Source organism: Manis pentadactyla, chromosome 4 (genome assembly GCF_030020395.1).
Source record: "Manis pentadactyla isolate mManPen7 chromosome 4, mManPen7.hap1, whole genome shotgun sequence".
NCBI lineage: Eukaryota > Metazoa > Chordata > Mammalia > Pholidota > Manidae > Manis > Manis pentadactyla.
The window spans coordinates 36,752,873-36,767,238 of NC_080022.1; the positions used below are offsets into that span (position 1 = coordinate 36,752,873).

At 52.8% G+C, this 14,366-nt stretch overlaps 1 protein-coding gene across 1 annotated transcript; it reads left to right on the top strand.

Moving 5' to 3' along the window:
• The first annotated feature begins 692 nt into the window (after positions 1-692).
• Positions 693-10,384, top strand: LOC130683213 (uncharacterized). Its single transcript, XM_057499454.1, has 6 exons — positions 693-858; positions 6,347-6,429; positions 6,710-6,859; positions 7,809-7,989; positions 10,209-10,273; positions 10,370-10,384. Exons 1-6 carry the CDS (start codon positions 693-695, stop codon positions 10,382-10,384), a joined length of 660 nt encoding a protein of 219 aa, XP_057355437.1.
• The last annotated feature ends 3,982 nt before the right edge of the window (positions 10,385-14,366 follow it).

Below are 14,366 nucleotides of genomic sequence, written 5' to 3' on the forward strand. Positions count from 1 at the left end.
GTCCTTCCGCCCTACCAGGAAGTCACCTCCGCCTCTCCTCCCTTCCCCTCCTGGTCACTGCGTTCCCTGTCCATATGGAGTTCCTAGTCCAGTGAGAAAATGGGGGAGAAGTCTGGAGGAACCAGTACAGGGGGCCTGAGTCTCAGGATCGGGAGGCTGGCCTTGACCAGGGAGTCGGGAAGGAAAGCGCAGCTGGGATAGCAGGGGCAGGGGCAGGGGCTCCATCTGCCTGCCTCAGCCCTCACCTCCTTGCCTCCTCTCGCCTCAGCTGGTGCCTTCTGAGCCCTGCCTTCTGCCTAGGTGTCCCTTCCTTCCTTCTTGCCTGGACTGCAGACGTCCCCCAGATTCAGGTGCTAACTCTGGGAAGTCCACCTCCATGTGGCCTGGGCACCATGTTAAGGGGGCTAATGATTATCCTGAAAGCAATAGGAAATCTTGGGGAACCTCACTGGGAGCTGGCATGGGTAAAATTAGGGTGCTGGGGGTGGGGCAGAGCTGTGGGATGGGGGGCAGGTGTCACTGGAGCCCAGTCACCCTGCCACCTGCAGGCCTGGACTCTTTCATGCTTAGCACCAGGGCCATGGCCCTCACCCCTGGGGCCCCAGTTGTGAGAGGGTGTCCTCAAAGTGCAGCTGACATATAAGTAGGCGGAGTTCTTGAGAAGCAGTCAGTGCATCCACACAGTCCCCAAGATGCCTGGGGTGGCTTGGCTGTCCTACTCCCTGGTGGTGCTATTCCTGCTGGCCCTGCTGGAGGCCATCCTGCTCTCCTGGCAGCACACTCCAGTGTGGGGCAAGATCCCAGGCCCAGAAGCGCAGGTGCTGCAGCAGGTGGAAGCCCTGGCGTGTCCAGCAGCAGGTGAGCGGACCTCAGTCCCTGGGACCCCAGCCCTCAATCCCAGTAAGTGGGTCCCTCCCCAGGACAGGACCCCTCCCACTGCCCCATGCCTGTCAGAAGACAGGGAGCCTGCAGTGCCATTCCTCACCCCCAGCTCTCCCCACACGGGTTCTTTGTGTCGCTGTCAGTTCCTCCTCCATCTGTCTTTTGAGCCACTAAAGGTTGGGGGCAGCTCTGTTCTCCCAGGGCCCAGCACATGGCTCAGTAACATGGTGAGCATTCACTTGGGCTATTTGTTGAATAAATTGATGGCGACAACTGGTAGCAGGAGACCAGGCCTCTTTCAATCCCTGAGCACCCCCAAACCCCACTGAGACAGGAGCCCTCATCTATGCTTTCTCTCTCCCATCCCCCACCCCACTGGGTTCTGCAAATATCTTCTGAGCACCTGATAGATGCAAAGCACAGGGGTTCCTCCCAGGAATCTGTGTCTTAAAAGGGGGCTTTGCCTAGGGTACCTAACTGGTTTTCTTGGTTTCACTGGATATGGCTGGTAATTACAGGTATGCTTTGGTTATGTAACTATACTCCTATTATGTTAATGTGTGTGCGCAATTTAAGTAGTAGCTTAAAACCTATACATGCTGAAGTTACTCTACAAGAAGATATGTCAAAGAAATAATCAATCTTCCCATGTTTTCTTCCGCCTGCTACTTCTATAGCTTTTCTTCTTCCTTCCTAATTACAACCCTTTAGTAGAATTCGTGCCACATATCAAAAATTACCGAGTATCATAATTCTTCCAAGTGGTAAAGATACCTCAAGACAAATGCTGGGCATAGAAGCCACAGGGCATAAATCTGCAAAGAAGTAAAAAGCTAACCTTTTCAAACAATAAGGCTTCTCTCTCACTTACCAACTTTACATTTCCCTGTATGGCCCCAGAAGATGACTGGTTAGCCAGAGACGGGTAAGATTCCTCAAGGGAGGAACAACCTAAGACAGGCACAGTCACAGGGGGGCCATCAGGAGAGAAATTGGGGACCAACAGAGGGGAGGCTTAGAACCTCACCCTCCCTGTTTTGAGAGAAATCTTCTGCATCCGTGGATGTTTTGTTGCCCTTATCTAGCTTGGATTAATACTTAGTCTATAGCACAGACCTAATCATCTACATTTGCCCTCTTACAGCACTAAATTATGTTTTCTACCTTTATCTTGTATCTACCTACCACTTCAGCATTTTATTAAAATAATAATAATAATAATAATAATAAGGGAGAAATGTGGGATTCACATATAAATCAAGTATGAAAATCAAACAATAATCATATCTGACTTGATTGTTTATAGTTCATGATGCATGATCAGAACTGAAAATTTCTGTGATATGACTGCCCTTGCACTGTTCACCATGTAAGAACTTATTCACTATGTAAGAACTTGTTCACCATGTAAGAACTTGTCCATTATGCTTCAGAAGATTGGAGACTGTTGAGAATTAGGCTTGGGGTTGATTAATGATTGTGCATTGAGTCCCCTATACAGAATTTTATTGTTGTTAACAACCATTTGATCAATAAATATGAGAGATGCCCTCTCAAAAAAAAAAGGGGGGGAGGGCTTTGACAGCCTGGATGGGGATATTTCAAGGTACTGAGATAGTCATGTGGCTGGGCTGGGATTCGCAGGGGAAGTGACTGAGCCATTGGTGTGTGCACAAAGCTGGCCTGGCAGGAGAATGGCAGAGAGTAGGGTGGGAAGGAAGGGTGTGGAGACCACCTTATGCTGTGCCTGGGTTTTGCTGTGCAGCCTGGTGGATGTGACAGCCCTTTCTGGGCCCTGGTCTCCCCAGCTGCCCAAGGAGGGGTGGGCTCCCTTATCTTATAGTCTCCACCTTCAGTTAACAGTGGCTAACTCCCTATGGGAGCCCCAGGAGTGGGGTGGGGACAGTGCCCGTGGTGCTGCCCCCAGGCTCTGGAGTTCCTGAGTGTCCTCTGCCGTCCCCTGGACAGTGATTGATGGCCCCAATGGACAGTTTCTCTGCCCGAGCGGCTGCAGTTCCTGAGAATGTGTATTAATATTAATTGGGGCTAATTAGTTGGATAAATCAATCTGCCCCCAGAGAGCAGCCACCCCTCCCTGGTTGATGAGGAGGAAATCTGGGCTAACGGGGTTGCTGTGGCGAATCAGCATGATGGAGAGGATTCCTGTGTGCACGTGGAGGCTCCATCTGCGTGCCTTGCTGGGTTTAGGTTCCATTACTGCACATGCCGGGCCTGATTGTGTGTGTCTCCTGGTGGCCTTTTATCATGTGCTGGCTGGGTGTGTGTCCAGCTGTGTGTGGCTTGTGTCTGGTTACATGCCTGTGGTGTGTAAGCCTGGCTGGTTGGAATGTATACATCTGGGTAGGTGTGGCTGGTTTGGGTCTGAATGTGTGGTTCAGTACATACATGTGTGGTCATGAGCCTGAGGCATGAGGACACCTGGTTCTGGGGTAGGGGCTATCTGGTTGGTATGCGTGAGTGGGCATCTGGGCTATGGAGTAGCCCAGGTGCTGAGAGCCAAGAGGCCTGTAGCCTTGAGGGGAGGCTGGAGACAGCGTGGACCCCAAGCCCCTCCTCTCCTCCAGCCAACCAACTAAGTTTGTGTGTCCCCCGGCCTGCTTTCCCTACCTCTGCCCAGCAACCTGAGAGGCTGCCACTTCCACATGTGGCCATGCAAGGACAGTTGCAGGGGAGTGCTAGCCTGAGGGGTCAAGATAGACACCGGGCATTTGCCCGCAGGATATCACCAGGGGTGTCCTCTCTCCAGGTGGGTATGTAGGAATCGGGGCTGGTATGCGTCTTGGTGGTGTACCTGTGGACCTGTGAATGCTGGCATGCTCCCTGGTGGGCTCTACTGAGCTCCTGTGGGCTGGAGGGGAGCTGGCCAAGGTTGAGGGCAGGCTGGCCCTGCACAGTCTCAGAGGGAGGCAGAGGCAGTGCCTGGAGGGTCCCTGTTGGGCTGGGTATTAACTCTTTACTTGCTGGACTGTGAAGAGCAGATGGAGTCCCAGGGAAGTAGCTAGGGCAGCTGGGATGGTGGGGCGCTTGGGGGAGTGGCTTTTGCTAAGTGACTCAGAAGAATTTCAATATTTTCACTATGGCGCACCTGGTGAATTGCATTCTAGCCAAATGTCCACCCGGTCCTCGGGGATCTGTGTCTGGGTCCTCCTGAAAGTCCTTGTGGCACACAGGCTGGGGAGTTCTGAGCTGAGGCATCAAGATGGCAAATGGCACAGCAAGTAGAGAGACTGGGCAGCCGTGCATGGGAGCAGGGCAGTGAGAGACAAAGAGGAGGGCTGGCTGGTGAGGGAGACCTGCATAGAACCTGGGCAGGGGAGGGCCTAGCGCAGAACCTGGAACCCAGGAGGGGCTTCATCAGAAAAGCCTGCTCCCCAAGAGCTATTAGAAGGCAGCAGTGAAGGTAGAGATGACCTGGATTTAAGGCTCCCCACCTTTATGACCCTGAGCAGGAGAGTTAATTCTCTGTATCCCAGTTGCCTTCATTAGTGAAGTGGAAATATTGATAATAAAAGCATCTCTCCAAGGGTTTTTGTGAGGCTTTAATGAAATGGTGCAGGCAAAGTGCTTGACACAGTTCCCAGCCACACAGTAAGTACTCAGTAAATGTGACTATTGATGTAGCTATATGTTACATTTATGGTGAAAGCCTGTAAACCATACTGACGAGAATGGTGTTCCAACTTTGCTCTGAGGGCAATTGACCCTATGGTCAGATTTAGGTCCTATAACATCTTAAAAGGATAAAGAGGTTGAACTGGAGGGATGGGACTAGACGTAGGGAGGCCAGTGAGGAGGCTGTTGAGAAAACTGACAGAGAAGGTTCTAGGCAGGAAGGAGTCTAGTGAGTCAGGGGTGGGAGGTATGAAGAAGACAGAACCACCTAGGGGCAGTATGTGTGGGTAAGAGAATGGTCACTGGTACCAGATGGTCTGGTTTGTATTTGGGCTCTGCCACTTAACAGGCTGTCTGTCCTTGGGAAATAGCTCTGTGCCTCAGTATTTTCTGCTGCTATAAAATGAGAAAATAATATGACCTACCTCCTAGGGCTGTTGTAAGGAGTAATATGAGCTCTTATATGTAGAATAGTTGGGACGTGGCTTGGCACATCTTCAGTGTTACAACATATCTTATGTGTGATTAAATGTTAGCTGTTCTGATTGTTATCAGAACTTGGACGTGAGGGAGAGATGCAGGATGATTCTGAAGTTTATTATTTTGGTGATTTATTGGGTGTACTCCTCAGTGAGTACCATCAATTGGGAATTTCATGAAGAACAGGTCTGATAGAGAAACGAGGAGTCCTGTGGTGACAATGGGTCAACAGGTCTGAGGCCTGGCAGAGGATAGGCCTGGGCTGGAGAAGCAGGGCGATGTGAGTGTCCTAGGGCCACACCTAGCTGCTGAGGTCACAGGGAGGTGGGTGAGAGAGGAGGCCAAGCCCTGAGGAATACCAATATTTATGGAGGAGAGGGGGGCAGAGGAGACTAAGAAGGAGCCAGAAGAGAAGTTTCCAGAAGGAAAGTGTCTAAGAGTTAGATACTGCTGAGGAGAGTAACATGAGGACTAAGAAGAATCCAAGAGCTTTAGTGAATCAGAAGCCTGGAGCCCCCGCTCTCCTAGGGAGATCCCTGTCTCCCACGCCTCCCTGCCAGGACCCAGAAGGGCCTTCCCGCACAGCCCACACTCCAGCTGGCAGGCATCAGGGTCCCGACTGGGGTCAAGTTGATGAGGGAACAACCTCACTTCCTGACCCTGCTCTGTGCTAGGTTCTTGGTGTCATGCTTGCGCCCGACCGGAGTCTTGACGGGCTGGGGTCAGGCCTTCCCTCATACCCTCAGAGCAGCTGGGGGGCTTGTCTGTGGTCACCCCCGCACAGCTGACTCATGACTGACTTACAGTTCTTTTCCTCTGAGGAGACAGACCGAGGCTATGGGAGGGGAAGGGATCTGCCCCAGTTACCCAGCTGACCAGTGACATGGTCAAGGCTGGGTCTCGGCTCTCCTGCCCCTCATGGATCTTACAGGGGTGGGAGGACTGGAGAGGAAGGAAAGGTGGGATGCTGGGATGCCCCCTGAAGGCAGACCAAATGATTGTCACTTTCATTACCCCTGAGTCACAGGATGTGCATATAGAGTCCCTCCCCCTCTACTTGGCCCATCTGGAGAGCAACATGGAGGGCAGACCCTCTTCTGTGCAAGGCTCTGGGCTGGGCACTGGGGAGGCAGAGATGGAGGGGACATCCATGCCCTGTAGGGCTTTCATGCTGCCTTGACACAGACCAAAAATGTTTGTAGTGCTAAGGATTAGCACAGGAGCATGTACTGAGCACATGGGTGTTCACGCAGCTGTTTTCCAAGGGAATGTGTGGGTGTGACGTGCAGTGTGTGGGAGTGGGCTCGAGTGGATCAGTCTTTGATATCCGCCCCCCACCCCATCTCTGCAGGAGCCAGACCTGGACCCCGAGCCCATTCTGAAGCTGCCCCTGGAGAAGCTGGCCCCGAAGCTGCCGGCCGAGAGCTGAGTCTGGTCAGCATCCTCTGTAGCTAATAGAGGAGGTGGGGGTCAGGGGTCAGGACCCAAACCTGGGGCTCTGGGCTGGAGTGGGGGATGCCACCTGTTGTTGTTCTACTTCAAGGAGCTGGGGGGCAGGTGTAACTCTGGTGCTGCAGCTAGCTTGGGAGGGGGCACATGCCAGTCCTCTGCCACTTCTACTCTGTTCTGCACCAAGGTGGTGGGAGGGGCTGCAGTGACTGAGTGTGCTGCCCTGGCCTCACCCTGAGCCCCCTTATCCGGTCTTGTCACTCAGGTGCTGAAGGTGCACCAGTTGGTGAACCACCTGACAGATTTCCTGGGGGCATGTGAAGAGCAACTGCAGGCATTGAAGAAGCTTAAGAAGAGTGAGAAAGGCCTTCTCCTCAGGGTCCCCATCAGCCTCAAGGACTCCAATGATTGTGTGGTGAGCCCTGACGTGTCATGCACATGTGTACATGAGCATCTGAGTGTGTGACATCAGGCAAGTTACTTAATCAAGGATGTCCAGCTAGAAAGTGGCCAGCTGGGACCTGAACCCAACAGCCTGGCTCCCAAACCCAAACTCTTAACCCTCATGTTTTTCTGCACCAGTGAATCCACCTAAGGGGGTGTCTTGTGTCTCAGAGGGTGTGAGAATGTATGTGAGTGGGAACCCAGTGCTGATGAGAGCCTGTCCATTGGGTAATTCCCACCCTGAGCCCCATGTCCTGGAGTTAATGTCAATTCTGTTCAGGGCCATGACTCTACATGGGGCTTCGCCCAGTTTCTGGAGAAGCTGGTGACCAAGGACAGGGTCACTGTTAAAGTGCTCAAAGCCCAAGGAGCGATTTCCTTCATTAAGACCAACATCTGCCATGTTCAGGTCTCTGAAGTGGGTGCTTGGGGGCCAGGGTTGGGCCCAGAACTCAGACAGCAACTTAGGGTCCCATCAGTGGGGAGGGTGGGATGGGGACCAGTCATGAGGACAGAAGTTCTTAGGCAAGTCTTTTCTGCCCTCTGAGGTTTGGGAAAGTTACACCTTTGTTTCTGACCCAGTTTCTGTCTCTAACTGTTCTTCTCATCCCCTATTCTCTCTCCTCCCCACTCAGCCTTTAGTTTATCTAATTCTGTGAGGAATCTGTTCCCAAGTCTGACGACAGAGCTGTGGGCACCGGGACTGACAGCAGGACTTGTGGCTGGTGTCTGCTCTTGGTCTTGCAGCTGTAGCCGCCCACCTCAGCCAAAAGGGGCCCCAGAGGTCTCGGCCCCAGAGAGTGGCTCCTGAGCTGAGCAGCCCTGGGGCTGACTCCTGGGGGTGGTTGGGCCTTATATGGGAGGAGGCCGTCTTCCCAGTTAGACTTTTACCTCCCAGCCTTTTCTTCTGCTTCCCTCAGCAACAAGCCCAACTATGGACAGACTCTGAACCCTTGGAACTGGGGTTCCTCCTGGGTGCGGGAGCTCTGCAGGCAGAAGGGGTTCCATCCCAGGCATGGATGCTGACGCAGCTGGTGGCAGCCACATACCAGCCAGCTTTTGTGGTGTCTGTGGACTGTGGACTACAGGACTCGGCCTCAGGTACTCAGTGGTATTGGGGTTGGGGGGTGGGTAGGCTCAGACGAGTCTAGCAGAGCTAGGGGTCTGGGGGAGTAGACGGGGCTCTTGGCACATCGACTCTCATCTACTCACCTCAGTGTTAGAGGGAGTGGATAAAGGTAGGAAGGCTTCAAATAACTCCTTCCTCAGCCACAGCTAAACATACATGTTTAGTACAGGTGGCAGAGGAACAGAGCCCCCTCTCTTCATTACTTCATTACTTCAGTAATTTATTCATCTACCCATCTACCTACATCCATTTATCCATCTATCCACCCTTCATCCATTCATCCACCCACGCAATCATCATCCCAGTCTCTATCCATTAATCAGTTTCACCATTCATCCATTTATCTAACAAACATTTACTGAGTGTTTAATCTGTGCCCGACACTGTGCTAGGTACCTGGGATATAGCAGTGAGCAAAATGGACAAATATCCCAGCCCTCAAAAGATTTACATACATCCTTCCTTCTGCCCATTTATTCATTCATTCATCCATTCATTGCTCCACCCATCCATGTTTCCAGCCATCCATTGATCAATCCATGTTTACCTTCATGCATCCAGTCACCCGTCTTTCAACCCCACTCTGTGTACCTACACTGTGGTGGCCCTTGTGTGGGGAACAAAAAACACTCCTAGACCCAGCCCCTGCCCCTGTTGTGCTATTAGACATCCAAATGGCTTAGTTGGAAAGTGTTTGGGGCTCTAAGAGAGGGTCAAAGCTGTAGGAACTGAGAATGAAACTGACTTTTTTTCAGCAGAAATTTATTAAAAGCCTAGAATTAAAACTTTCAAAGACAGGGCAAGGGAAGGGAAAGCTTCCCAGAGGAGATAGCATTTGAGCTTGGTCTTGAAGGATGGACACGCAGAGATGATGTGGACTCTAGAAGGCTGGAACCGTAGGCAGCTTACTTTGCCTGGAGCAAGGTGTGTGCGTGGAGGGGCTAGAAGGGGAGGCTATGGGAGGAGCTGATAGTTTCAGGACAGGAAGGGCAGTGAACCAGGCTCCCTCCCTTCAGACGCTGAGCTGGGCTCTGGCTGGGCGGGATTTTGCAGCTGCTCTGGGTTGCCCAAGCTGTCAAGGGCAAGAAATTGAGTAAGCTCCTGTCTGTGCCAGTGGCCACACCTACTCGAAGACAAACCTGCCAGCCTGCCTCCCAAGGGCATTTCAACTCAGCCTCTTTCTCAGCCCCACTGGTGGTAAAAGTATCTTGGAGAAGGGACTGTATGGCTCCCACCTGGCCTCCCCCCATCCAGTGTCTCCGGTCCCACCGAGAAGTACTACCCAGCTTCCATTTCTCCTGGTATCTTGATGTTCTGCCCCTGATGAGATTCTCCCTGTAACTCCGGGGGGAGGGGTTCCCGTCCCTGGGCCAGGTCTCTATGGATTTGCTGAGACTGAAGAAAGGCAAGGGCAAAAAGCTGGGGGTAAAGGGGATTCCTGCGTTTATTCTCACAGCGGTCACAGGCAGCTCAGCACACGTAGCTGACTCGAATGCACAACCTAAGGCGGCTATAGGTTCTGCTCCCCACTAGGACCTTAATCCTGCAGGTGGTAGACCACAGTGGCTCCTTGCTCCCCCGCTCTCCCCGCAGTGTGCCAAGCTTCCTGCTCCCGTGATCAGGCTTAATTCCAGGAGCACCGGGACTCCACAGCTCTCTTGCTGCTCTCCCATTACCCCACTCCCTGCTCCCACACTCCAGGGGCAACTCTGTGGGCGGGTCCCCGGTGACTGGTGGAGGCCTGACCCGTTAACACGGGAACACAGGCAGAGGAGAGAATGGGTATTTCCTCTCTACCTCTCCCCTGGGCAGGTGCTCCCTGACTGACCAGTGGCTCAGTCACTGGTAAACATCCCATAAATGTGCAAGCATGCTCTTATTATATTCACAGTGGGCACTACTAAGGCTAGGTGGGAATCCCGGTCAGAAAGTTCCATTTTCCCCACATTCCCTTCAGGCATCAGAGATGTTTTGGCTGGCCTACTGACTACACTTGAACTTAACCCGTGACCTAGGGTAGCTCCAAGGCCTCTTTCTTTGGCAGGGCCCCACCCTCTGAGACCAGGCAATGAGGGTGCCCAGAACAGAAAGAGTGAGAAGGGTCTGCCTCCTACCCCTCCCCTCCGTGGAGTGACCACAGCAGCGGGCCCCATGGCCTGGGATGTGGAGAGTCTGGCACTGTGTCTGTGAGCCCTGCTGAATGAAGACATGAACCAGCTGGACCCCCCTGTGCCTCCTAAGCCCTTCAATGAGGAGGTGAGCCAGGTGGGGGAGCAGGCCTGCAGGGCTCCTTCCCCTTCCCTGCCCTCATTCCTCATTGGCCTGTCTGCCATCTGACATCCCCTTACCCAGCCCAAGATGCAGTGAGCAAGAGCCCATGTGCTCAGCCTCCCCTGCTGGGTTCCAGCTGCTCTGGCCTCTAGGGGACCTGGAGCCATAGCTGATATTGCCCCCAGAGAGGGACTCCATCATCACATACCCAACACACACAGGCAGAATACTCAGCACATATGAGTCAGAGAGCCTGGTATTTAGCTAAACTGGGCTTTTAGCCCCCTAGGTAACCCTGGCTAAGTCACATTTCTTCCCTAGGCCTCAGTCTTCCCATCGGTACAGTAAAGAGGTTGGACTGGAGATTGGTCCAGGCCCTTCCACTCCGGCTGTCTTCATTTATTCATTAATTCATTCTTCAACAATATTTATCAGTACCTACTATGTGAGATTTTTTATAGCTCATCCTAACACTCCCTCTACAGAATGAGCATTGTTTTGGCTGGCCTACCCATTTATAGGTGAGGAAACTGAGGGGAAGTAAAGTGACTTGCCAACGATCATATACTGAGTAACCGGTAGAGCTGGGCTTCCAACTCAGTCCCATCAGGCTCTAGAACCCTCTCCATAGGGAGAGTCCCTGTCCATATTTAGTCAATGTTTAGTCATCCAATTCCCTACACAACCTAGTAAATCAACCTGTGATCATTGCCTGTCATTTATTATTTGCCTCCACTTGATCTCTCCATCCTCATCCTCTCCTGAAAGTTTTTTAGTTTAAAGGTATTTGTGTCTATTTATTTACTTATCTGCCTACCTACTCAACTCCAATCATCCATCCACCCATTTAGCCATCAATCTTTTGCCCACCTACCCATTCACCATCTCATACAAACACCTAACCACTCATTCACAGATCTATTCACCATCTGTCTACATGTCCACTCCATCTACCCAATCACTCATGTCCTCATCCATTTGTTCTTCCAGGGATTTTTCCAGAGGGCCTAGAGTCTGGAAGGTATATGGGAAGGCTCCAAGGGGGTTCTTGGGGAGCCCCTGTGGGTTCCTCTAGGCGAGGACAGCTGTGGCCCAAGGCCCTGACTTGTAAGTCTGGCTCCTGGAGAGAGTAAGGCCACCTTGTCCCCAGCCCAGTCTCCCCTCAGTCTCCCCTCAAGGCCCCACCCAGCCCCTCGTGCTCCCAGGTATCCTCCAGTACAAACAGCTTCTTCGAATCAGCTACTTTGAATCAGATGGTTTTACCCAGCCATCTCCTAGCATGGCCAGGACTGTAAGGCTCACCTCCAGGTTCCTCCAGGATGCCGGACACCAGGTAGGCTTACTTAGACCTGGAGGGGAGGGAGGTTGGACCAATGAGAATGCTGGGCTGGGCCATTCTTGGAGACAAAGGAAGTAATATCTGAGTTCAGGCTATTGAATTTCCCCTAAGCTTCCTGGGGTGGTCTGATGGGGCAGTGGTGGGGGCAGGTGGGTCCCACCTGTGAGGAAGGCATCAAGATTTTGTGCCATCTTCCTGCAGTGGTGGGGACTCAGGGACTCACTTCTATAGTTCCTATAGCCTGGGTTTCTGTCATTTCCATCAAAAGACTATGAGGAGCAATCTGTCCTCAAAATCACATTTGTCCTCCTCCCCTACCTCCCATGCCCCACTGGCTTGTCCTGGCCCTGTCTCCACTTTGAGAGTTGCTGTTTGGCCACACATGTACTATGTGATCTTAGGCCAGTCTCTTAACTGCCCTGAACCTCAGTTTTCTACCATTTGGGGGGTGGCTGTGAAGACTAAATGGGCTCACATATGTAAAGCACTTGGGGTGGGGCAGGATTATAGGACTGCTGGCAGGAAATGAGGGCTTCTGGAATTCTGTGGCCACATCTCTGTGTGTAGGTGAGGGAGTGGGCATAGCTGGGGCTGAGGTGGATGGAGATGAGGGGTGATGTGGTCCTCTCTTTAAATCCTGAGGTACACAGAGAGAAGACAGGGCAGGGTGGGAGGAGCTCCAGGTCCTGACTTAGCCTCTCTCTCCCAGTTCATCCCCTTTTCTGTCTCCATATAGACTCTGCCATTGGACACCTGCACATAGTAGGTCTATCTGCCAATGGAAGGACCACCCTTCTGGAGAAGCTGTACATTTGTTGGGACTCAGACATGGGGCATGATGGAAATGGGGTGAAAAGGGGGCTGGAGGCAACCCTGTGGGCCCAGGATGGTGAGATGCCTCTGGCTAACTGCATGACCTTAGCAGCAAGTCACCCACTCAGACCTTGTCTTCAGGATGCACCTGTTCCAGGAGTGGTGGTGGGGAGAGAGGGGACAGAATGCTTCTTTGGGTCTGCCCCCACTCCATGGCTTACCTATGGAGGGACAGCTGGGTGAGTGTGGGAACCAGACTATGGCTAAAGGTTGTAACTGACCACGTATGTGTCTGTGGTCCCCCAGTCAGGAGGACACTGTGAACCCCTGCATGAAGGGGCTGGTCACCCGCTCTGCCTACCAGACCCACTCAAGTGTTTCTTGGCCTGAATCATGAAGTACATAGTGAGTGTGGGTCCAGGGTTGGGAGGGACCCAGAGAGGAGAAGGGGCTCAGAAAGGGAAGAGGGGCCCACACGGCGGGTGGTGTAGAGTCAGAGAGGAGGATGAGGCACAGAGAACAGTGGTGGTTCAGAGACAGGTTCATGGGGAAGAGAACTGAGAGAGGGCATGTGGGCCAAAAGAGATGGGTGCTCTCAGGAGAGGAGAGGGTTTCAGATAGGAGGAAGGGATGTGGAGGGGGTGGAGGCCTGGGAGGAGGGGTCAGGGCTTGGTGAGGGGGCCGGGCTTGTGGAGGAGCGGGGACTCCATGTGTGCCAAGCAGACTCTTCTGGGACCCCAGTCTTTGCTCTGTGTTTTCTGAAGTGGGTCTCCCCATCTCCCCACCTATAGGAGCCCTGAGCTAGCAAGAATTTGGAAACGATACATGGAGGGAGTTGAGTGGTTGTGTCTCTTCAGGTCCAGCTCCCAAGGGTTTCTCGTGGGGTGGTGGGAACTAAGTGAGGGGCATGTGGTTAGAATTGGTGTCCTCTGGGGATGAGGGCTATTTAGACTTTGAGATGTAATTAGGGTTTGGGTGTCATGTCTGACACTGGGTTAAATTTAGATTTTTGAGGGGTTGGGATTGGGGCTGGTCTAGGGCTGGGGTTTGATTTGTAGTTAAGCTCTGAGTTCAGGCTAGAGTTGGGTTAGGTTGGGCCTGAGTGGAGGTTAGATTTGGGCTGGGGTTGAGGTTAAGGTTGGAATTGGGGCTGGAGTAGCCTGAGGGCTAACCTGGGGTCTCACAGGTTAGGGAAAGAGCCTGACAGTCCCTGTGGCTCATTGTCAGGGGCTCAGGGTGCATTCACCAGAGGATGTGTGCTCTTGGGAACGTTGGGCAGGTGTCATGGCCAGGGAATGGGACAACCTTAGTCCCAGCCTGTCAGCTGGTCTGCAGCCTGCATTGAGGCCAGGCCCTGCCTCTTGGGTGTCATGGCCCCATTTGTATTAAAGGGGGTCCTCCACACTGAACTTGGGACTTCTCAGCATTTTCCTCATTCTCAGGACACCCAAGAAAGTGTGGGAACTGTACACAGCAGGGAGGTGATGTATGCCTGGGGGAACCTTGAGGGACTGCTGGAACAGGGGCAGCAGAGACCTGGGTGGTGACAGGAGTGGCCAGACTGGAGACAGAGAACCATCCTGGTCTGCAAGGGAGCCCTGGCTGGACCTGGATTGGGAAGCTTGGTGACCCAGGAGGTTAATCTAGTTCACCTCCCTGGGGCCAGGGTGTCCCCACATCACTGTAACCTGAGACTCCCCTGCCCATCCCTTCACCTTGGCTCCGGGAAGTCCCTGACCCTCCTCATGTGGCAGTGTGAACCTCATAGCCTGGGATTCTTGGGATTCTATCCTGATTCCTGGTGTCTGACCTGACACCTGACCTTGTCCTACAGTGTCCTTGGCCGGTCTTACCCTTATACTCCTCTCCTGTCCCTGAAGGAATATGAGCAAGAGTTCATAGCCAGGTGGACATCCCTGGACCTAG

Coding starts and splice junctions, on each gene's coding strand:
- LOC130683213 (XM_057499454.1), top strand. CDS start 693: ATGCCTGGGGTGGCTTGGCTGTCCTACTCCCTGGTGGTGCTATTCCTG. Junction 6,430..6,709: donor CCGGCCGAGAGCTGAGTCTG/GTCAGCATCCTC, acceptor CTTGTCACTCAG/GTGCTGAAGGTGCACCAGTT. Junction 6,860..7,808: donor AGGACTCCAATGATTGTGTG/GTGAGCCCTGAC, acceptor TGCTTCCCTCAG/CAACAAGCCCAACTATGGAC.